Source organism: Eulemur rufifrons, chromosome 30, assembly GCF_041146395.1.
Source record: "Eulemur rufifrons isolate Redbay chromosome 30, OSU_ERuf_1, whole genome shotgun sequence".
Classification (NCBI taxonomy): Eukaryota; Metazoa; Chordata; class Mammalia; order Primates; family Lemuridae; genus Eulemur; species Eulemur rufifrons.
Window position 1 is genome coordinate 68,094,478 of NC_091012.1, and position 24,817 is coordinate 68,119,294.

The following is a 24,817-nucleotide window of genomic DNA, read 5'->3' on the forward strand; positions in this document are numbered from 1 at the left end:
ATAATTCTTTTATTATTTTCCTCTTTTTCCCATTAACAGCATGCTGCCCACCTGGCATACTGTACAAACACAGATTAGGTTAAAAAAATCACAGCTCAATTCTTGAATTTTAACAGTGGATTGATGAGTATATATGCACAAATTGCCTCATTTCCCTGAACTTCAATTTTTGATAAATGGGATAATAACATTTTAAAATTTATTTAATTATGGGATGATAAACAGATTAATTTTGGCTGTGAGGCAGTTGGCCACTGGGACAGGGGAAATTCAATAATCTGATATTTTAAATCATTTTTATAAGTGGTACAAAGCTGTTTTTCCCTCCCTCATTCATTATTTATTTATTTATTATTATTTTTATAGATTTAGGTGGTACAAATGTAGTTTTCTTACATGGATATATTGCTTGTGTAGTGGTGAAGTCTGGGCTTTTTGTGTAATCATCACCCCACTAGTGTATATAGAACCTGTTAGATAATTTCTCACTGCACACCCTTCTCCTACCCTCCCGCTCTTCCAAATCTCCAATGTCTATTATTCCACTTTCTGTGTCCATGTGTACACATTGTTTAGCTTCCATTTACAAGGGAGAACATACAGTATTTGACTTTCTGTGTCTGAGTTATTTCACTTAAGATAATGGCCTCCAGTTCCATTCATGTTGGGGCAAAAGATGATTTCATTCTTTTTCATGGCTGAATAATATCCCTTGGTATATGTGTACCACATTTTCTTTATCCAGTTATCCACTGATGAACACTTCGGTTGATTTCATATCTTTGCTATGCAGAAAACACTATTAAGAGAGTGAAAAGACAAGCCATAAACATGACCAGCAAAAGGTTAGTATCAAAGTATAAATAGAACTCTAATAATATATTTTTTGCATTAATTTTTTAATTTTTAATTTTTTTTTTTTGAGACAGAGTCTCACTCTGTTGCCTGGGCTAGAGTGCTGTGGCGTCAGCCTAGCTCACAGCAACCTCAAACTCCTGGGCTCAAGCGATCCTCTGCCTCAGCCTCCCCAGTAGCTAGCTAGGACTACAGGCAGGCACCACTATGCTCAGCTAGTTTTTTCTATTTTTATTTTATTTTTGATAAAGTGTCACTCTGTCACCCTGGGTAGAGTGCAGTGGCATCATCGTAGCTCACTGCAACCTCAAACGCCAGGCTCACACAATTCTCCTTCCTCAGCCTCCTGAGTAGGTAGCTGAGACTACAGGTGCGCACCACTATGCCCGGCTAATTTTTTCTATTTTTAGTAGAGACGGGGTCTTTTTGTTTGTTTGTTTGTTTTTTGAGACAGAGTCTCGCTTTGTTGCCCGGGCTAGAGTGAGTGCCGTGGCGTCAGCCTAGCTCACAGCAACCTCAAAGTCCTGGGCTCAAGCGATCTTTCTGCCTCAGCCTCCTGAGTAGCTGGGACTATGGGCATGTGCCACCATGCCTGGCTAATTTTTTTCTATATATATATTTTAGCTGTCCAGATAATTTCTTTCTATTTTTAGTAGAGACGGGGTCTCGCTCTTGCTCAGGCTGGTCTTGAACTGGTGACCTCGAGCAATCCTCCCACCTCGGCCTCTCAGAGTGCTAGGATTACAGGTGTAAGCCACCACACCAGGCATATTTTTTTCCTATTCTTAGTAGAGAAGGGTCTTACTCTCACTCAGGCTGGTCTCCAACTCCTGACCTCAATCGATCCTCCTACCTTGGCCTCCCAGGGGCAGGATTACAGGCATGGGCCACCTCACCTGGCCTAGAACTCTAAGAATCTATAAGTAAAAGAAAAATAAACCAAGAGAAAGGCCAAAAGATAGAATAGGCTCTTTTCAAAAGAGAAAACTCAAATGACCAATAGTTGAATGAAAAGATGCTCAACCTTATTACTAATCAGGGAAATGCAAATTAAAATCATAAGAAAGTAGTATGTTCCACTCACTAGAATAAAAATTAAAAAGCCTGAAAAATACCATGTTGGGAAGCATGTGGAAGAAGTGGAACTCTCATCCACATCCATGGCTCATTGGCATGTACATTTAGTTGATCACTTTGGAACAAAGTTTGGCATTACATAGTAAAGTTAAACGTGCAAATCTCAGGACCCAGGAATTCCACTCCTGGGTATATAACTTAAAGAAACTGTAGTATATGTGTATCATTCCATCATCATATCAATCAATAGTAGAATGAATAAATTAGGTATATTCATGCAATGTCATGATATATAGCAGTGTAAATAAATCTCAACGACATGTACCAACATATATAAATCTCAAAAACCCAATGTTAAAACAAGCAAATCACAGAAGCACACATACATGTAGCTAGGTTCCATTTACAAAAAGTTCAGAACAGGAAAAATTAAACAATATATTGTTTAGGGATGCATTTATAATTAGTAAAACTATACAGCAAAACAAGGGAATGATTATCTCAAATTTCAGGATAGTGGTAACATCTGGCAAGGGAGGAAGAGGAGAAGAAGAAGGATGTGATCAGGGAAGGGCACATAAAGGGCTTTAAGATACTGAAAATAAATACCCTACTTTTTAAACCTCGATAGTGAACACAGATATTTATTCCTTAAAATCATTCTCTAAGTTACACATATATGTTTTATACACTATTCTGTGTATGTTTTACCATTTTAGAAAAGGAAAAAAAAAAAAAATCAGTGCCCTGAGCTGCACATGCAACTCTAGCTAATCCATTGTGCTAGAAGACAATCACCTCCCATGTTTTTTTGTTTGTTTGTTTTGTTTTGTTTTGTTTTTTTAAACAGGGTCTCTCTGTCACCTAGGCTGGAGTACAGTGGCCTCATCACAGCTCACTGCAACCTCAAACTTCTGGGCTCAAGTGATCCTCCTGTCTCAGCCTCCAGAGTATCTGGGACTACAGGCAAGCACCACTACGCCTGGCTAATTTTTCTATTTTTTGTAGAGACCGGGTCTCTTCCTCTTTGCTCAGGCTGTTCCCAAGCTCCTGGCTTCAAGCCATCCTCTTGCCTCAGCCACCCAAAGTGCTAGGATTACAGGCGTGAGCCACCGAGTTTGGCCATCCTCCTGTTTTGAGTGTTCTACCTCTGTTTTATTTTGAAGGAAGGTGTACATTTATACGTGTTACATTTTTTTCTCTCATTCTATTTTTCCCTTTTTTCTCTTGTCCTTCCAGCCAATCAAGCTCTCCCCAGAGCCATCATCATGTCCATCAATCATGGATCATCCTCCGGGGGAACTGGTATACTGAAGTTCAGAGCTAGCCAGGTTGAGGCCCAAATGGCAGCCGGCAGATGTGGCAACTCTTCTGAAAGTCCACCTCGAGGTGATTTGTTAACACACACACTTCTCTCCCTGTTTCTGAGGTAATCTGTTTATAGCCCCACACTAATTATGTTTCTTAGGAGAAACCTTAGTAAATCTCTTATCAAGGAAGGCAATGCTTCACATTACGTCATGTTGATAAGATGATGAGAGAGAAACTTTTTCCCCTAAGGAGATTGCTATTTCCTGAAGGAGTAAAAACCCCAACAGGGAAAACCCCTGTAGTTCTCATAGATGGGCCTGGTCTACCTAAGCTAATGACACAGTCCTGCCTAGAGGAGGCAGGCAGAATAGATTTATTCATTCCTAGGGACTTTGTGGGTAGGTGTGCATTTTTCTTTTTCTTTTTTTTTTTTTTTTTTTTTTTTTTTTTTTGAGAGTGTCTCACTCCATTGCCCTAAGTAGAGTGCCGTGGCGTCAGCCTTGCTCACAGCAACCTCAGACTCCTGGGCTCAAGCGATCCTCCTGCCTCAGCCTCCCGAGTAGCTGGGACTACAGGGACACACCATCACACCCAGCTAATTTTTTCTATTTTTAGTAGAGACGGGATCTCACTGTTGCTCAGGCTGGGCACTTTTCATATCTTAAAGACTCACAGACCCTGAGCTGGACAGAAGTCCGAATCCTGAAGGTTCTCTACAGAATCCAGGTTGCTGAATCTTCCCTACTGCCTAGAGAGGCTCCAAACCACCTCCTGACTATGGGAAACTGGGTGGTTAACCACTGGTTCTCAGCTTTGTTTCTGGTAAGTGGTGTTTGACTTTCTATTAATTAGGAAGGTTAACAGAGTAAGGAGACATCATATTTGTTAAGATTTTCAAAGTTATTTGAAATGGAAAGATTCCATGACAATTACTGGGCTCATCAAGGCCTGAGAATCCAACTCTGAGAAGTATGAGAGGACAGAGATAGATAATATGCATTGTTCATGTTATCAAACCATTGGCATTTGGAATTTCAGTCTGTTTTTAGTCTTCTCCTTTTCTCTTCAATCTCACTTCGAACTACTGCCATGGGGCATTTGTTTCTTTCTATCTTTCCTATACTGCTCCATCAGGATTTCATAAAATCATTGAATATTCGAGATGGAAGTGATCTTAGAGATCATCTGGAACAGCACTGCTCACTAGGAATATATTGTGAGCCATATAATATAATTTTTAAATTTTCTAATACCTATATTGAAAAGGTAAAAAGAAACAGGTAAAATTAATTTTTAACAATATATTTCTTTTCTGTGATCGGGTCTCACTCTGTTGCCCAGGCTAGAATGGCGTCAACATAGCTCATTGCAACCTCCAACTCCTGGACTAAAGTGATCCTCTTGCCTCAGGACTGCCTGGGACTAAAGGCGTGTGCCACCACACACTAGCTAGTTTTTAAATTTTTTGTAGAGACAGGGTGTTGCTATGTTGCTCAGCCTGATCTCGAACTCCTGGCCTCAAGCAATCCTGCCTCAGCCTCCCAAAGTGCTGGAATTATAGGCAGAAGCCACAATGCCGGGCCAACAATATAATTTATTAAACCCAATATATCAAAAATATTATCCTTTCAGCATGTAATCAATTTTAACAATATTAATGAGATAATTTATGTTCTTTTATTTTTACTAAGTCTTTGAAATCCGATGTGTATTTTACACCCACAGCACATCTCAGTGAGGACTAGCCACATTTCAGGTTATCACATGACTTATACATAACACTCAATGCCCTATATTTAGTCCTTTTGCACTATAATGGAAAGAGTACTAGTTTAGGAGATAGGAAACCTAGCAAACTCTTTCAGTTCTGCTATTAACTTAGTGACCTTCATGAAATTATTTTTCTTCTCTAGACTTCAGGCCCTGTGCGTGTGTGTGTGTGTGTGTGTGTGTGTATGCGTGTGGGGCTTTGGGGGAGGAAGTTGGGAGGGAGCAGGGGATTAATGAAGTGACTAGATTAGATAAAAATATAAGGTTGTTTCTAGCTCTAAATTCCATGTTTACCTTAGGTTTTTTTTTTTTTTTTTTTTTTTTGAGACAGGGTCTCACTCTGTTGCCCAGGCTAGAGTGCCATGGCATCAGCCTAGCTCACAGCAACCTCAAACTCCTGGGCTCAAGCGATCCTCCTGCCTCAGCCTCCCCAGTAGCTGGGACTACAGGCATTCGCCACCATGCCTGGCTAATTTTTTGTTTCTATTTTTAGTTGCCCGGCTAATTTATTTCTATTTTTAGTAGAGATGGAGTCTCACTCTTTCTCAGACTGGTCCCGAACTCCTGACCTCAAACAATCCCCCTGTGTTGGCCTCCCAGAGTGCTAGGATTATAGGCGTGAGCCACCATACCTGGCCTACCTGAGTTGTTTTTAGTCCTCTCCTATTTTTTGCTGGGGGAGTTCATCACCCTTGGTGATGACTCACAACTCACATTTTACTCTCTAGCTTTCAATTTCCATTTCCCTCCAATCCTGCTGGTAAGCTCAGACTTCTCACTATCTGTGACATATACTCCTCTGCACTATTTTCTAATAAAAAATAAATACTCAAAAAATATTTTTATTCCTCCTTCCTCCCAGGTCTTGTGCTTCACTGTAAGAACCGGTTTCCCTCAGCCCCAGGAACAGATAGGCAGAGTCACCAAGGCTGCAACAGACAAAGGAGTTTATTTTCTAGCCCGGGCTAGGGTCCAAGGCTCAGAGCACCAGCGCAGTGGTCTCTCCATGAGCCGGGACCCCGCCCTGGGGTGGACACTAAGCTTTTGTACTTATCAGTAGGTTATATGTATCGGGCACACCCTCCCCACCTCCCTTTTAGTTCATTTGCTCTTTCAAAAGTGGCTGATAGTATTGGCTCCTGATTGGCCGGTTTCCAAGCCGGGGGCCCTGGCTCCTGATTGGCTGGTTTCCAAGCCGGGGCTCTGGATCCTGATTGGCCGGTTTCCAAGCCGGGGCTTTGGCTCCTGATTGGCCAGTTTCCAAGCCAGGGCTTTTAGTTGTTACTAGCGGTATTCCGGGGAGGGGGAGGGCCTGCATTGGGGAAACCGAAACTTATGCCTTTCCTAGGAGGTCCAGTCTGTCATGGAGTTACTCCTGTTTTCCTTCCTGCTCTACATCACCTTCTTTTTCATTCACAGTAGAGGAAATGACAGCCAAGATGGGGAATGGAATTCCTTACTCCTAGATGTCACTGTATTTTATCATTTACCTTGTCTATAATTCATGATGGGCTGACACAGGGTTCTTTGCTCCGTGTCCCTCTCTGATCCAGAAATATTTCTCCTCCCTCTAAATAAGCTTCACTCCTGTCTTCCAAATTCCTGAGGTATCTGAGGCTTTCAACTCTTCTTTTTCGATTGGATCAAAGACACTTTTCTGGAAGATGGCCGACTCTGGAAAGGGTATCTGAGCAAAGGAGGTAGGAAGAAATTGACTGATAATGCGTTATTACCAGTTTGGTAATAATGAGTTCTTCTTACTATGCACCAAGCATTGCATTAATCACTTTACATGTATTATCTCATATAAGCCTTATAGCATTACTATGAGGTAGATACTGTTATTATCCTCATTTTACAAGTGAAGAAATTGAGTTTCAGAGAAGTTGAATCACATGTCTGTCTAAGATTACAGAGCTACTAAGTGGTGCCACTAGAATTTGAGCCCAACAAGTTTGACTCCAATATCAAACTTTAAATCACTACGCTATGCTACTAGAGGTATGTGAGTGGCCCAGATCTAGGGAATCTGAATGGACCATGTCTTAGGCTTAAGGCCCTTTACCTGTGGGCTGAGATGGTTCTGACTCATCCTGGAACAAGGAATATATCCTAGAGGCATTCCAGTGCCCCGGAGACCTGTTGAATTACAGACTAGCACTTCCAGACTTGGGCTAGAGCCCAGTTGGGTAGTCTCCAAGGCAATGGGCAGTGGGTTCCAAATTTCCCCCTTAGCCAATACAGAGACAGAACTTGGGACAGGCAACAGTAGTCTTAGGAGCTCAAATGAGTCCAAAGCAACAATAGGTTAATTTCAAAAAAAGACAATCTGAAAACAAGAAAATGTGTGTCAGGGTGTAATTAAATTAAATTAAAGAGGCAGGCCCATCTGGAGTGGTTTAGTCCTTTTCAGATGGGTATTGTTTTAGATGCTAAATTTATTCTTTGTTTCTTCAGAAATCCATTTATTCATTTATTGCCATCTTTTAGGTACAATAGTTTGAATGCTGTAGTCCAGGAATTGACAAATGTATCTATAAAAAGCTAGATAGTACATATTTTAGACTTTGCAAGCCATATGGTCTCTGTCCCAACTGCTCAACTCCATCATTGTATCATAAACACAGCCATAAACAATACAGAAATGAGTAGGTGTGGCTATTAGTTCCATGCCACTTTATTTACGGTCACTGAAATTGGAATTTCATATTATTTTCATGTCATGAAATATTCTTCTTTTGATTTTCTCAACCATTTAAAAATGTGAAACAAAGAATGTAAAATTATTCTTAGCTTGCAGGCCATGCAAAACAGGTAGTGAGTCAGATTTGGCCCATGGGCCTTAGTTTGCTGACCCTGCTCATTAGTGTCTAATGGGCATGTCTCAAAGTGCTAACTCACTCTGAAAGCAAGTTAGATACTGGCAGGACTGTAGTCATTTATAATGAAAACAGATAAACACAAAATAGCCCAGATGGTGACAACTATTTTCTATTATCCCTTATCGACTCCTTTCCATACCCAAATTCCACTTTCTTCCTTGTTTGTTTTGTCTTCCTGCAGGCTGTTTGGCTGGGGCTGAATGTTTTCCTGTTTGTGGATGCCTTCCTGAAATATGAGAAGGCAGACAAGTACTACTACACAAGAGAAATCCTTGGGGTGAGTATCCCAGTTGTGATGTGGAGAATCTCTATTTTCCTCTAATCTCTGATTCCAGGTCCTTTATGACCCAGTGTCCTGATTTTCTCTAGGGCTAGGGTTGCCAGAAAAAAAATGCAGGATTTTTCAGATAAACAACAAATCATTTTTGCATGGAACATAGGTATACTAAAATATTCATTTTTTAAAATCTGAAGTTCAAATTTAGCTTGGCATCCTATATTTTTATTTACTAAATTTGACAGCCCTATCTTGGGCACACTCCCCAGACCTGACAAGAAAAACATGCAATAAAGGAAACTGTTGGGCAGTGGTTTTCAAACTGGTTTCCAGGAACTCAGGTGCTCCTACAGGGTGTGAGGGGAAGGCTAACTGGGCAATGCTCCTGCCCTGCCCCAATTTCAACCAGAGCAGCCTGTATCTGTCTTATGGACTCCTGCTTATGATGCTTTTTTTTTTTTTTTTGAGACAGAGTCTCACTTCTGTTGCCCGGGCTAGAGTGCTGTGGCATCAGCCTAGCTCACAGCAACCTCACACTCCTGGGCTCGAGGGATCCTTCTGCCTCAGCCTCCCTAGTAGCTGGGACTGCAGGCAGGCGCCACCATGCCCAGCTAATTTTTTCTATATATTTTTAGTTGTCCAGCTAATTTCTTTCTGTTTTTAGTAGAGATGGGGTCTCACTCTTGCTCAGGCTGGTCTCGAACTCCTAATCTCGAGCGATCCTCCCACCTCAGCCTCCCAGGGTGCTAGGATTACAGGCGTGAGCCACCGCACCTGGCCCTGCCTATGATGTTAAGAAAGAGTTTGATTAAAAGAAAGAAAGAAACAAAGAAAAAAGGAAAAACAGAAAACAACTTGAAAACCACTGCTGTGGACTAATGTCACAGAAACATACCTCTATACCTCTCTATCAAACAGGAGGGCCACCTAGGGGGGGCCTGAGGGTGGGGGTGTTGCAGAACTCAAGGCCTGCAGAAAGGTAGGGTCAGGTCACAGTCACAGAATGGAGAAGGCTGGGGAAGTGGCAGATCAGAAATAGATGAGAGAGGGTGGGGGTGAGTCGAGGGTGAGGGTGGGTGTGGAGGTGACCAGGAAGAAGATGTAAGGTGAGGATGATTCTCTCACAGGCTGGTGAACCTGGGCACCGCCTGGTTAGAAGAGCAAATTTGACAGCTATCTCTAGTCTATTATGCAGTAACAGGTAGGGGATTTGGTTAAATCCCTTTCATCTTGACAATGCCTTTTTTTAGTAGCTTTCCGCAAAGGTCCGCCCAATGTACACGTTTAAAGACAGTTTGTCCTTTGAAAAAATCCTTTTTTTCTTTCCATAATCAAAGGACCCATGTTGAGATCACAACTAATTTGAATGTTCTGATCATGACTTATTTCACCTTGCTGTTTTCCGTTTTAAATGTTCATTCTTGATCCTTCTTTAGAAGCTATAATTCCAAAGGAAGTGTTAATTTGTTTTGAAAATAGCTTTTTATTAAGAGAATGATGCAATGGATGTGACTAGTTATTAAGAGCTTGATTACTTCATGACCAAAAAGTCAGTAGCAGAAAAATAAATCATGCTAATGTCTGTAGACATTTCATTTTTTGAAGCCCTATTTTAAAAAATTAATTATCAGTAATGCTGCTTTCAATGAGATCAGACCATATAGAAGTGTATAAGTAAAATGTGAACATCCCCCTCCCATCCCACTCCAAGATAACCGCTATTAATAGTTTGGTGTGTGTATGTACATAAACATACTGATGTATGTTCACAAGTACATTAGACACATGGGTTTTGTTTTTGAGGTAGGTTCTATTGTTTATTCACTTTTTAATTTTCTTTTCTTTCTTTCTTTTTTTCTTTTGAGACAGAGTTTCACTCTGTCGCCCTGGCTAGAGTGCCGTGGCATCATCATAGCTCACTGAAACCTCAAACTCCTGGTTTCAAGCAATTCTCTTGCCTCTGCCTCTCAAGTAACTGGGACTACATGCATGCGGCACCATGTCCAGTTAATTTTTCTATTTTTTGTAGAGATGGGGGGTCTCACTCTTGCTCAGGCTGGTCTCGAACTCCTGAGCTCAAGCTATCATCCCGCCTCGGCCTCCTAGAGTGCTAGGATTACAAGCGTGAGCCACCGTGCCCAGCCTTAATTTTCATATAATAAAATTTGCTCTTTTTGGTGTATAGTTCTATGAGTTTTGATATCCACATATAATAGGGCACATAGTTTTTTGTTTTAACCAAAAAAGGGATCCCATTGTAGATATTGGCTGGAAATTGCTTCTTATACTTAATATATCTCAGATCTTTTCATGTGAGTACATTTACCAGTGCTGTACTGGAATCAGCTCATACCAGCTTGCAGTAGCCAGTTGTGTGCATCTCTTCCCAACTCTGCATCCGGTAGTGTTCAATAACATCAAATTGGTATCTTGAAATCTGCCATGGTGGGAGTACTTACACCATCAAAATTGGCAAATGCTGGAAATCAGGAATCCCTTCTCCCCCAAAAAAGCTGGTCATTAAAACATTTACCACTACTACACCACTGCATATAGCTCTCAGCCTTGTAAGAGAATAATAGTCCATTACATTGATGTGCCATCATTTACTTGATCATTCCGTAGGATATTTCTTAAATTCATGCTCATCTTGGGAAAATACAGACAGCAATTTAATTCACTATGAAGTAGAGTAAATAAGTAGCAGAGGAAGAAGCTTATTTTTTATTTTTTTGCCCACCCCGCCACCCTCCCAAGTGCCTTCCCTCCAGCTGAGGAAAAAGTTTAAATCCATAGTCAATGAGGCATTAACGACAGCAACAGTTCAATTATAGCATCAGTGAGTGTTGACATAGAGATATGAACATACGTTGGCATATTTCAACGTGCTGCAATGGGGAAAAAAGATTTTCTCTAAAAAGAATTCATCCCATACAGATAGCCGCCACAGAATATGGAGCTGTGAAATTATAGTCCTACATTTCCCATTCACTTGCCAATTTTAGCTTTAAGAAACCTCTGTGACTCAAATAAGTAAGTGGTGGGAACCAATGTGGAAATGCGGGATCTCTGAGATGAGCTGAGGAAATTTACTCAGAAATGGAACCGGCTGTCTGTACCAAAAACAGTTGGAGTGTGACTCAGCAGAGGGAGAAAATACAGGTCATGTGGAAGAGCCAGAAATGGAAAACAGTAGGGCGGCTCTTGCTCGCTGCACTGCTAACTTTGTAAGCCATTACGAACACTAGGCAGATCTTGGCCTGGCTTATTAAACTGATGTCACATTGTCCTGGGTTTAGGTTGTAAGGAAAAATAGGTTTTGTGTCTTAAAGATTATTAGAAAAAGGCCAAGAAATCGTTAACCCTAACTGACACTCTTCCTTTTGGCAAGTCTCCCACAGACACACGTGTAAGTCTGGCCAGTCAGCTGAAGTGCAACAAAAATTGCCGGGCTATGGCTGCCAGCTCCCCTACTACTACAGTATTGTCACGCCCCATAGCCTGCAGTCCCAAGTTTATGAAGTAGGCTCAGAGATCAGTTGTACAGAATTGAGGACTGAAGTTAGACTCAGCTGCCATTGAGTGACCATTTTCTGTCTGGCCTATATCTAGTCAGGCCTGTTTCTGAGCTAAATACTTCTTTGAAGCAGTGACTCCTTATCTCCTTTTCTAGCAGCTTCTACTGCTGGATCAGGTTGCTCTTGATTTATGCTGCCTGACCCCCCAGGGAAATCAGCTTGATTCTGCTTTCAGAAGTTCTCCCTTCTCATATCCCTACTTAAATGTAAAAATTTTCTCGAAGGGTTCGCTAGTCTTGCCTAAGCTTCATTCAATTTTATTTTATTTTTTATTTTTTGAGACAGACTCTCACTCTGTTGCCTGGGTTAGAGTGCTGCGGCTCACAGCAACCTCAGACTTCTGGGCTTAAGCGATCCTCCTGCCTTAGCCTCCCGAGGAGCTGGGACTACAGGCACGTGCCACCACACCTGGCTAATTTTTTTCCATTTTTAGTAGAGAGGGGATCTCGCTCATGCTCCTCCCGCCTCGGTCTCCAGAGTGCTAGGATTACAGGTGTGAGCCACTGAGCCCGGCCATCAATTTTGAAAACATCTTAAATATAAGTGGTTAAAATTTTTGTTTTTCTTATACAACTATTGCATGCTTATAATTGCAATATTAGAAAATACAGAAAAGAATAAAATAGTTGCCATCTGTAATTATACCTCTGAATATGAACTTTATTTAAAATGAAAATACAACTCTGTATAATCCTCAAGACTGTTTTGCAAACGACAAGTAAGAAAATCATAATTAAGTATATTAAACAAAATATTACATCCATAGTATGTATTCGCTAACATGGAGTCATTAAATCCTGTTCACTTTCATATTAATGAATGTAGAGTCACACATTTCCAAACCACTGTCATGGGAATTGCTCAATTCAATATGAAATTCAGCACTTTTTCTGTCTTTTGCAAACAGAGCCTGGCCTGATTGTTCTAGCTACAGAGTGAGAGCAAGCGGAGGAAGCTGAAGCTCTGTCCATTTGCAGATCTCAGATGAGAGGACTGGGCCAGTGCTCACCTGGTAGATGGTGAGATCAAGAAGCTGATGGTCTCTTTTCTCCTCTGCTCTAGCCGTCGTTGGCCTGTGCCCGAGCCTCTGCTCTCTGCTTGAATTTCAACAGCATGCTGATCCTGCTTCCTGTGTGTCGCAATTTGCTGTCCTTCCTGAGGGGCACCTGCTCAGTGAGTCCCAACCACCCCTAGGTCAACTTCCACATTAAAGAAAGAGACCCCGGAGTCCTCAGGAGGAAAGCCCAACACCAAGCTTCTAGGAATGGAAGCCAGAGGTCTCCTTTTGTAGCTAAGGGGTTGGGTAAGGGTGGCTGGGTATTGGCATGCTATGTGCAAGACATCTTGGTTATGGGTTAGTAAGGCTGGCTGGGGACACCTGATCATGATCGGTTTACATTTGTAGTTTTGCAGCCGCACACTGAGAAAGCAATTGGATCACAACCTCACCTTCCACAAGCTGGTGGCATATATGATCTGCCTGCACACAGGTAACTCAGGCAAGCTATGAAACTGCAGAATCCAGGGCACTCAAAGTCTATTTTTATTCATCCATACATATGCATATTCAAAAAATATTTATTGAGCCATCTGACACTATTTGTCAGGCACTATTCTAGGCCTGTTTTCATGAAACTTACATTCTATTCCTTTGGGAACAGAGTAAGTATAAAAAAGATCTTGGATCTCTCTTCAATCAAGGCTTTATTGGGCACGTTCAGTGGACTCAGCATTCTGTTAGGCACTATATATATAGGATTTTCCTAGTCTAGTGGGGCATTCCTGCTTTGATGTTCTTGAGGTGCCTCTTATGTTCCTTTCCATCTTTCCATTTAGCTATTCATATCATAGCACACCTATTTAACTTTCACCGCTACAGCAGAAGTCGACAGGCCACAAATGGATCCCTTGCCTCCATTCTCTCTGGCCTATCTCATGGTGAAAAAGAGGGGAATTCTTGGCTAAATCCTATCCAGTCCCCAGACATGGTGAGTTGACTAAATGGCAAAGCATCTGAGATCTGGTCATGAGCAGGAAGGGCACAGTATCCTTGTTGGGCATTGTGTCAGGCTGACATTTCTCCTTTCACAGACAGTGGAGTATGTGACATTCACCAGCATTGCTGGGCTCACTGGAGTGATCATGACCTTAGCCTTGATTCTCATGGTAACTTCAGCTACCAAGTTTATCCGGAGGAATTATTTTGAGGTCTTCTGGTATACTCACCACCTTTTCGTCTTCTATATCGTTGGCTTAGGAATTCACGGCATTGGGTAAGGTCCTCAAATCCTCATTCTCATGCCCCAGCCTCTCCAACCTTGCATAATTCTTTGCCCCAAACTGTCCTTCTTTGTCTGTTTCAGTGGAATTGTCCGGGGTCAAACAGAGGAGAGCATGAATGAGAATGATCCTCACAAGTGTGCAGAGTCTTTTCAAAAGTGGGATAATCATGACTCCGACTGCAGGGATCCCCAGTTTGAAGGGCACCCCCCTGAGGTAATAAACCTATGGACAAGGACAGACTTGATAGGAGCTGTTACTCTTATTATTGTTATTATTACTCTTGTCATTATTACTAGCTCAACCCTGTGCTGGGTCCTGTGAAGGGTATCCATAGGGGTCCTTCCTACCTTCAAGGAACTTCCTGTATCACTGGCAACAGGCAATTAACAGGGGCTCTTGAAGAGGAAGAACTAATGGTTGTTGCATGCCATGGGACTCTCTGCAAAGGTAGTAATGATAGCCCATGTTATTATTAATAATAGTGTTTACCATGTGCCAGTCTTGCTGCGTAATATGGATTATTGTATGTTTATATAGCAATAACCTATGAGATAGGTACTTCTTTTGTCTTCATTTTGAGACAAAAGGACTAGGATTCCAATAGATTAAGTAAACTTTCAAGCTCTCACAGTAAGTAAGTAGTGGAGCTTGAATTCAAGGCCAGGCCTTTCAGATTCCAAAGACTGTACTCATGACCACTGTACTGTCCCAAAGCTTATCTGTGAAATACCGGTCAAATTTTCGGGGGAGGCTGGTGCGGTGGCTCACGCCTGTAATCCTAGCACTGTGGGAGCCAGAGGCAGGAAGATCTCTTGAGCTCAGGAGTTCGAGACCAGCCTGAGCAAGAGTGAGACCCCATCTCTACTAAAAATAGAAAAAATCAGCTGGGCAACTAAACATAGAAAAAATTAGCCTGTAGTCCCAGCTATTCAGGAGGCTGAGGGAGTAGGATTGCTTGAGCCCAGGAGTTTGAGGTTGCTGTAAGCTAGGCTGACGACATGGCACTCTAGCCCGGGCAACAGAGTGAGACTCTGTCTCAAAAAAAAAAAAAAAAAAAATTGGGGAGGAAAAAAGCCTTCTTGAAGTGGGCTTTCTTTGGTGTTATTACAACTTGCTTGAAAATTATTGTTAGATAGTGAATAATTATGAAACATTGCCTCAGGGAAATTATCATGGATATTATGGTTTACTTTTGCTTGTTCATAAAATAAGTTATTTTGAGCAATAATTGGAAGGAAAAGGTTGACTTATGGTGCCTCAAAGTGCTCTGAGAATGATTAAAGTCTTTAAATCAGATGCAGGATTAAGAGCTTAGTCCTGGCTGGGCGCGGTGGCTCACGCCTGTAATCCTAGCACTCTGGGAGGCCGAGGCGGGTGGATCGCTCGAGGTCAGGAGTTCGAGACCAGCCTGAGCAAGAGGGAGACCCCGTCTCTACTAAAAATAGAAAGAAATTACATGGACAACTAAAATATATATATATATATATATACAAAAAATTAGCCGGGCATGGTGGCGCATGCCTGTAGTCCCAGCTACTCGGGAGGCTGAGGCAGTAGGATCCCTTAAGCCCAGGAGTTTGAGGTTGCTGTGAGCTAGGCTGATGCCACGGCACTCACTCTAGCCTGGGCAACAAAGAGAGACTCTGTCAAAAAAAAAAAAAAGAGCTTAGTCCTCATCTACAAAGGGAAAAATACCTAAAACAAAAAGTCTTCTAAAGTTACCATTTCAATTCAGTGGGAAAATGATAGATTAATTTTTTTAGGACAATGAGATAGTCATCTGGGGGAAAAAAAGCTGTACCTGCATTCTGTACCTTACACTAAAATATGGATCAAGGATGCATGAAGCAAGGATTTAAATGTAAAAAAAAAATTATAGGCCGGGCGCGGTGGCTCACGCCTGTAATCCTAGCACTCTGGGAGGCCGAGGTGGGCGGATCATTTGAGCTCAGGAGTTCGAGACCAGCCTGAGCAAGAGCGAGACCCCACCTCTACTAAAAATAGAAAGAAATTATATGGACAGCTAAAAATATATATAGAAAAAATTAGCCGGGCATGGTGGTGCATTCCTGTAGTCCCAGCTACTCGGGAGGCTGAGACAGGAGGATCGCTTGAGCTCAGGAGTTTGAGGTTGCTGTGAGCTAGGCTGACGCCACGGCACTCACTCTAGCCTGGGCAACAGAGTGAGACTCTGTCTCAAAAAAAAAAAAAAAAAAATTATAAAAGTACCCTAAGGTCACATGGGAATTTTTTTAATACTAGAGTGGGGGAAGACATTTCTAAATATGATAAACAATCTTGCAGCCAGAAAATAGAAGATAATAATTTTGCATGGCTAAAAAAACTCCCTCATAAATAAAGACAGATGACGAATTGCTAAGTAGGAAAAGTATTTACAATTCACAGGCTGTGAACTAATTTCCTAATTTCCTTTTTTTTTTTTTAATATTAAGGGGTAGGGGGTTGTGAGGAGGGGTGTTCAGTTGCCCTGTTTGTTTATGTTGAGACATAATCTCACTCGCTGCCCTGAGTAGAGTCATGCCATCATGCCCGGCTAATTTTTTCTATTTTTAGTTGCTCGGCTAGTTTTTAAAACAATTTTTTTAGTAGAGACAGTGGTCTCACTCTTGCTCAGGCTGGTCTTGAACTCCTCACCTCAAGCAGTCCTCCCACCTTGTCCTCCCAGAGTGCTAGGATTACAGGCGTGAGCCACGACGCCTGGCCAATGTTGTGCATTATTGCTTAAAATTATTTTCCAATTTGAGAGACTAAAATGCTATCTTGTTTTAATATTTATTACTCTGACTATGTCCGAGGTCAATATTTTTTCCACATTGTTATTACCCATTTGTTCAATATGTTTTTTCATGTATTCCAAATCCAGCTGGGGATTTTTTTCCAAATAAGAAAAAATTTCACTTGCCCCATCTCTGCCCCTTCCCTCCCCAGAGATACCCACAGAAGCTATTTGCCTGCAATAGCATAAGAAACCTCATTCCACACAGTTCCAATGTATTATGCTTGAGCAATTGTGCAAGAAAGGATATGATTTAGTATTGCTAGGAAGTACATTTTTAGTAGCTCCTGTGTATATAGAAGCAACCTGCTACCTTAAGAAGATCTCAGGGACGGAAAGGTTGCTTTAAAAAAAAAAACAACAATGTAGACAAGGTAAAAAAAATATTACTATGTTGAGTGTTTGAGCACTTGAGGAAAGAGGTGGTGCATAAGCACCAAGTTTTATATATTGTTATCAATAGCATTGGCCATGCACTTTTCCTTTTTTGTGTTTGTTTTGTTTTTAATCATCTGCTTCTATTTCACATCTACTTTCTCTATTGGTTTTTCAGATTAGACAAGTTGTTCTGGAAGATAGTCTTAGATTCTTAAAATTAAAATTTTGTTTTTTGAGACAGAGTCTCACTCGGTTGCCCTGGCTAGAGTGCCGTGGCGTCAGCCTAGCTCACAGCAACCTCAAACTCCTGAGCTCAAGCGATCCTCCTGCCTCAGCCTCCCAAGTAGCTGATGCCCGGCTAATTTTTTTTTCCTATATATTTTTAGGTGTCCAGCTAATTTCTTTCTATTTTTAGTAGAGACAGGGTCTCGCTCTTGCTCAGGCTGGTCTCGAACTCCTGAGCTCAAACGATCCGCCTGCCTCAGCCTCCCAGAGTGCTAGGATTATAGGCATGAGCCACCACGCCCGGCCTAAATTTTTTTTTAAACTGTGGAAGCCTTCATGAATTTATATGTCATCCTTGCGCAGGAGCCATGCTAATCTTCTCGATATCATTCCAATTTTAGTACATGTGCTGCCAAAGTGAGCACAAAATTAAATTTTATATATAATTTAAGAATATAAATGTTTACCATGTATTCTGTTTTTATGCTTTTCATTTGCTTCCTGGTCAGACCTGTGAATTTTCAGGAAATGGCCTGTTTTATGAGTAACAGGTTAGCAAACAAAACCATTGTAGTTTATTCCTTTCCATTTCTGTTCTCGAGATTTGGTGAAATTAGTGGCTTAAAAATGGGTACATGTCGTAGAACTCAAATATTTATTACATAAAGGAATGAACTGCTACACAAATAAGTCCTAAAGAAGAGATTAATGTGTAATCTTATTCTTTACTCGGTCTCTGTGCAGTCTTGGAAGTGGATCGTTGCACCAATCATTCTTTATATCTTTGAAAGGATCCTCCGGTTTTATCGCTCCCAGCAGAAGGTTGTGATAACCAAGGTAAAGAATATGCACTTTCCTCTTGCTGTGATAAGAGTTCTCTTCTACCTGATTATAGAACTAAATTGCCAAGTTGTCACCCTGAAGGGAATAAAGACACTTGGTGGTGGGGGTGGGGGTGACATACTTCAGTTCCTCTAGTGCTGGACAGAACTGGGAAAGAGGGCCTTGGCAGAAATCATCAGGATGGATCCATGTCAGAGGCTGCAAGCAGGTGTCCTGGGCCAGATCTATCCCAGGGATATATTTTGTTTGGCCCACACGATGTTTGTTTAAAAGTTGAATTAGTTGCCAACATTTAAAAATCTGGATGGAGACTTTCATATTTTTTTAAAAAGGCAATTATTGCTTCTTTTGAAGAATCAGGAAACCTGATAACACGAGTCACTATTCCATATTGCAACCATTGTCTGGAGCTAAGTAGTTGCTGCCCCCTTTAGAAAGGACTTGTGGCCGGGCGCGGTGGCTCACGCCTGTAATCCTAGCACTCTGGGAGGCCGAGGCGGGTGGATCGCTCGAGGTCAGGAGTTCAAGACCAGCCTGAGCAAGAGTGAGACCCCGTCTCTACTAAAAATAGAAAGAAATTATATGGACAACTAAAATATATATATACAAAAAATTAGCCGGGCATGGTGGCGCATGCCTGTAGTCCCAGCTACTTGGGAGGCTGAGGCAGGAGGATCGCTTAAGCCCAGGAGTTTGAGGTTGCTGTGAGCTAGGCTGACGCCACGGCACTCACTCTAGCCCGGGCAACAGAGTGAGACTCTGTCTCAAAAAAAAAAATAAAATAAAATAAATAGAAAGGACTTGTGTTCACAGTTCACCACCTCACCAGCCATGTGGCTTTACTCATTTACGCTATGGGCCTGCCTGTTGCCATCTTAGTTTGCCTCCTTTGGTCTATATGCTTCATTCACAGGTTGTCATGCACCCCTCCAAAGTTTTGGAATTGCAGATGAACAAGGGTGGCTTCAGCATGGAAGTGGGACAATATATCTTTGTTAATTGCCCCTCAATCTCTCTCCTGGAGTGGCATCCCTTTACTCTGACCTCTGCTCCAGAGGAAGATTCCTTCTCCATTCATATCCGAGCAGCAGGGGACTGGACAGAAAATCTCATAAGGGCTTTTGAACAACAGGATTCATCAATTCCCAGGTAGGTCCTCGAGACCAGCAGAGATCCAGACCAGGATGCAGACTGGCAGAAAAGAGAAAGCAATACCTCGTTGAACCTTAAGTCTGGTATAATAGAATAGAATTAAAACAAACAGGCAGGTGCTCGCTTCGGCCGCACATATACTAAAATTGGGACAATACAGAGAAGATTAGCATGGCCCCTGCGCAAGGATGACATGATTAAAATAATTTTTTAAGTAAAAAAAAATTAAAAAAATAAAAAGTAAAATAAACAGGCAGAAGTCAGCTGTGGGAACAGCTATGTTTCTGGGAGGATATTTGCAGTTAAAGGTGAAGGTGAGACTTCACTTGCTTGTTGTCTTCTGTCTTCTGCCAGGATTGAGGTGGATGGTCCCTTTGGCACAGCCAGTGAGGATGTTTTCCAGTATGAAGTGGCTATGCTGGTTGGAGCAGGAATTGGGGTCACCCCCTTTGCTTCCATCTTGAAATCCATCTGGTATAAATTCCAGCATGCAGACCATGACCTCAAAACACAAAAGGTACACTCCTGTACATCACTTTTCATCTGCATGGGCCTGACAGATCCATTGCCTTCATGTGCTAAGCTCTTTATAATTGATAAGAGAGTTATCTCTTCCTGGAATTATGAGAGTGAGTGATCACTTCTCTTTGCCAGGCATCCACTTCTACAGATTCACCATAAGAGTGGGGTGTTCTTTTCAATTTGTAGTTTAGAATCACCCTGACCCCAAAATGACCTTGGAGGGCTCTTTCCATAAGGGAAACTATCAGAACTCTGAACATTTATGCTGCCTAAGGTTTGCTGCTCTGTAAAAGTGATTTATCAGGTCACCATTAGAGTTGATTAACAAATATAGAGTATGTATGTATGTGTGCATATATGTACATATATATTGAAAATATCATAAATAAAAAATACATTGAATACACCTAACCTACTGAACATCATAGCTTAGCCTAGCTTACCTTAAATGTGCTCAGAATACTTGCATTAGCCTGCAGCTGGGCAGAATCATCTAACACAAAGCCTATTTTACAAAAGAGTGTTGAATATCTCATGTAATTTATTGAATACTGTGCTGAAGGAGAAAAACAGAATGGTTGTATGGGCACTTCAAGAATGGTTTCTTCTGAATGTATATCCCTTTTGCAACATCATAAAGTTAAAAAATTGTAAGTCAAACCATTTTAAGTTGGGGACCATCTGTATATATTCATATCACCACAGTATGCATTGTAAAGGGCACTTAATAAGGCCATGTTGTCTCTTGCTAATTTCAGATCTATTTCTACTGGATCTGTAGGGAGACTGGTGCTTTCTCCTGGTTCAATGACCTACTGATCTCCCTGGAACAAGAGATGGAGGAATTAGGCAAAGTAGATTTTCTAAACTACCGTCTCTTCCTCACTGGATGGGACAGCAATATCGTGAGTTCTAACAACACACTAATTCTCATGTTAAATGTAGGATGAATGTCAGACAAAGGAGAGTACATGCTGATTAGAAATAATTATTTGTTACGATTTCCTACCTTCCCTCACCCTCAGACCCAAGTTTCAATTTGGCTGAAAGAAGAGGCAGCTACCAGGACTTGCTTTTTCTAACTTTCACTTCTCTGACTCCAGGTCGGTCATGCAGCATTAAACTTTGACAAGGCCACTGACATAGTGACAGGTCTGAAACAGAAAACCTCCTTTGGGAGACCAATGTGGGACAATGAGTTTTCTACAATAGCTACCTCCCACCCCAAGTAAGTATATTCTCCTCTAGTTCATTGAATTGGCAGAATTAGGGTTTAGGAAAGGTATTACAGCATGTTGAACACTCTTGAGAAAAGATTTCTGGGGCAGAAACTGCACTACTCTTAGATTTTTGCTGAAAACTGAGGAAATTTCATCTGGGGTTTTAGCAAAATGTGGGTCATGATCCTGTGATTGATGAGAAGATGTTTTCTGCCCCAGCAAGCCTTATTCAAACAGTGAGACAAGGAGGCTCAGTTCTGACCTATACTAACAAACAAACTAGAGAACTGGGGCACTTTAAATGCATTGTGGGGGACCTTGATGACCTCTACTTAAAGCAACAAGGGTTCAGAGTGTCTTATCTAGTTTACTGATTACCTGAGTTCAGTCTTTCTGGAGGGTTTTGAGACATGTTAGAGCATACAAGAAAATCTGGTGCCATGAAACCAGCCATTCCGATGGGAAGGAGATGAAGCTGGTCATGGTAGATAAACTCTGTGAACAAGTTGGCAGGTAAAGATCAATTCAATTCCACAAATATTATTGGTTACCTTCTATAAGCTCAGCATTCACTATTCTAGAAGCTTTGGAGGTTGAAAGAAAAATTGGATATGGTTCTTGCCCTCAAGGAGCACTCATTTGAATGAGAAATGCATACAATCACGTCAGAGCAGAATGATGCACTCCATGAAAGAGGTGCATGGACACCTGAGGGAAGAAAAGTCCATGGCCACATGGGATGATCAGGAAAGGCTTCATGAAGCAGTGGCCAGAGCACTTAGTGACTCCGATTCAGATGATCCTGGGTCCTAATGTTGGTTCTGACACTTTCCAGTGCTGGGAACTTGAGCTAGAAAACCCTCTGGTCTTCAGATTCCTCATCTGTAAAACCAGGGCTATATTAGTAAATGCCTGCTCTATTCACTTGCAAGGTTGTTGTGAAGGTCAAGTCAGACAATATATGAAAAAATGCTCTGTAAATTGTAAAGCAGCATATAAGCAAAAGAGATTATGCTAATTATAGTGTTGAGTTGAACATAGTTCAAGTTGTGAGAGTGCATGAGACTGCCAGGGGAGAGGGAGAGTGGCAAAGGACAGAGTATTAAGGAATTCCCAGGTTATGTGGAAAGAGAGAAAGATAAACCAGGGCAGAAGTGGGAATATGTGGAGAAGTGTTGTCACAGAAGCCAAGGGAGGAAATGGTAGAGAATAGTCAACAGTGTTGGAAGAGCAGCAGGGTCAGGAAGTGCTTATTTAGCTTAAGGATGATCTGAGCATATTTATAGACAGAACAGGGGCCAGTAGATAGGAATAAAATAAATATAAAAAAGAGAGGAGAGGACTAAGATGGCCACAATAAAAGACAGACAATAATAAGTGTTAACGAGGAAGTAGAGAAATTGGAATTCAGAACATTGCTTGTGAGAAAGTAGAATGGTACAGCACTTGGGGAAAACTCTTTGGCAGTTCCTCAAAGCATTAAACATAGAGTTTCCATATGACCCAGCAATTTCACTCCTCAGTATACACCCAAGATAAATGAAAACACACATCCACACAAAACATGTACATAGCAGCGTTATTCATAATAGCCAAAAAGTGAAAACAACCCAAGTGTCCATCAGCAGATGAATAAAGAAAATTGATATATTCACATAATATAATATTATTTGGCTATAAAAATATGTGCTACAAACATGGACAAACCTTGATAACATTTGTTGAATGAAAGAAACCAGACACAAAAGGCCACATATTGTATGATTCCATTTATATGAAACCTTCATAATCTACAGACATAGAAAGCAGATTAGTGATTGTCTAGGGTGGGGGGTAGTTGGGAGGAAATGAGTAGTGACTGCTAATGTGGATGAGTTTTTTTTCAGGATGATGAAAATGTCCTGGGCTGGGTGCGGTGGCTCATGCCTGTAATCCTAGCACTCTGGGAGGCCGAGGCGGGTGGATCACTCGAGGTTAGGAGTTCGCTACCAGCCTGAGCAAGAGCGAGACCCCGTCTCTACTAAAAATAGAAAGAAATTAGCAGCCCAACTAAACATATATAGAAAAAAATTAGCCAGGCATGGTGGCGCATGCCTGTAGTCCCAGCTACTCAGGAGGTTGAGGCAGAAGGATTGTTTGAGCCCAGGAACTTGAGGTTGCTGTGAGCTAGGCTGATGCCATGGCACTCTAGCCCGGGCAGCAGAGTGAGACTCTGTTTCAAAAAAAAAAGAAAATGTCCTGGAATTAGATAGTAGTGATGGTTGCACAACTTTGTGGCTATACTAAAAAGCACTGATTGGATACTTCAGTGGGTTGAATTTTATGGTATATGAATTATACTATAATTAGGTAAAAGAAAACAAAGAGTGGAGAGGAAGGTATGGGAAGGAAGGAGAGGGTGAGACCCAGAGCATAGTTGGAAACATTAGCTTTGGCAAGAAAGGACACCACCTCTTCAGTAGCAGAAATTTTGAGGTGTGGATAAGCTCACAGTGGGTGGCTTCAATGGCAGCTAATACATATTCATTTGATATATGCCAGGCATTTTTCTGCTTTTCATATTTTCATTTAATCTTCAAAACAACCCTGAGAGGTGGGTCGTACTATTTTTATCCCCACTTTACAGGTGGGAATGCTGAAACAGAGAGAGAGAGGTTAAGGAATTTACCTCAAGTCCTACAGGTGGGATTGATGTCAGAGTTGAGATTTGAACCCAGCTAGACTGGTTCCAGAGTCTGGCATTTAACCACTGTGCTGAACTGTCTCTGGAGTGTCTGTGTTCCTCAATAAAATAGGTAAAGCTGAGTTCTGAGAGTGATAAGGGCTTAGAGCATATTTGGGGCTTGTGGGCAGAAGAGGTTAAAAAACTACCACGAAGAATGTGGGAGTTACCAAGTATTTATTCAAGGTTCTTGGGAGTGGCAGAGGCCTTAGCTAACATCAGCAGCCGTGGCTGCATTCTGGCCCTTACTATTGTTCTATTCCTGCAGATCTGTGGTGGGGGTTTTCTTATGTGGTCCCCGGACTTTGGCAAAGAGCCTGCGCAAATGCTGTCACCGATACTCCAGTCTGGATCCCAGGAAGGTTCAATTCTACTTCAACAAAGAAAATTTCTGAATTATTGGCATAAGGACAGGAATCTGCATTTTCTCTCTCCTTTGCATCTTCAGTAACTTATTTGGTCTGGTGTGCCTCTCAAGCCTTGACTCCCTAGCATTCTTTTTTTGATTGCATTCTACTTTGTTACTTGAGCTTCACTAACCTAGGAACTTTAGAAGTCACAACTATTGTGAAACCTATGGATCCTTTCTTGGGAAAATAACTGTAAATCCTTCTGGAAAGCCATGACTGCAGCAAGGCTTGATAGCAGAGCTTTGGTGGTTGACAGTTACACAATTTAACCCCAGGTGATTATGTCGATTCCAAGTGTTAGCAACTCCAGGACTTTGGTTTGTAATTTCTCCCTTCCACCCTCACAGAAGATTTCTAAGTAGGGTGACTTTTTAAATAAAAATTTATTGAATAATTAATGACAAAACATAATAAACATAAATAATATAAACAATGAACAGAAAATTATCAAGAACCCCATCCCATATAACACCACCTATGTACATTTTTACTGTAACTTTAAACATGGTCTTATC

General features: G+C 41.5%; 1 protein-coding gene, 1 non-coding gene and 1 pseudogene across 4 annotated transcripts; 2 read left to right on the top strand and 1 right to left on the bottom strand.

Moving 5' to 3' along the window:
- The first annotated feature begins 4,020 nt into the window (after positions 1-4,020).
- Positions 4,021-24,287, top strand: NOX1 (NADPH oxidase 1). Of its 3 annotated transcripts, XM_069463727.1 has the most exons (13): positions 4,021-4,065; positions 8,077-8,172; positions 12,813-12,923; positions 13,156-13,240; positions 13,587-13,738; positions 13,842-14,023; positions 14,114-14,246; positions 18,178-18,270; positions 19,190-19,425; positions 19,783-19,945; positions 20,709-20,855; positions 21,054-21,178; positions 24,161-24,287. In XM_069463727.1, exons 1-13 carry the CDS (start codon positions 4,021-4,023, stop codon positions 24,285-24,287), a joined length of 1,695 nt encoding a protein of 564 aa, XP_069319828.1. The 3 variants fall into 3 exon arrangements, with proteins under 3 accessions (XP_069319828.1, XP_069319830.1, XP_069319829.1); XM_069463729.1 differs by lacking the exon at positions 20,709-20,855; XM_069463728.1 differs by lacking the exon at positions 12,813-12,923.
- Positions 17,752-17,858, bottom strand: LOC138379270 (U6 spliceosomal RNA). Its single transcript, XR_011232049.1, has one exon. It is a non-coding gene; the product is annotated as a U6 spliceosomal RNA (small nuclear RNA).
- LOC138379278 (U6 spliceosomal RNA) lies at positions 19,545-19,640 on the top strand (annotated as a pseudogene).
- Positions 24,288-24,817: the final 530 nt, after the last annotated feature.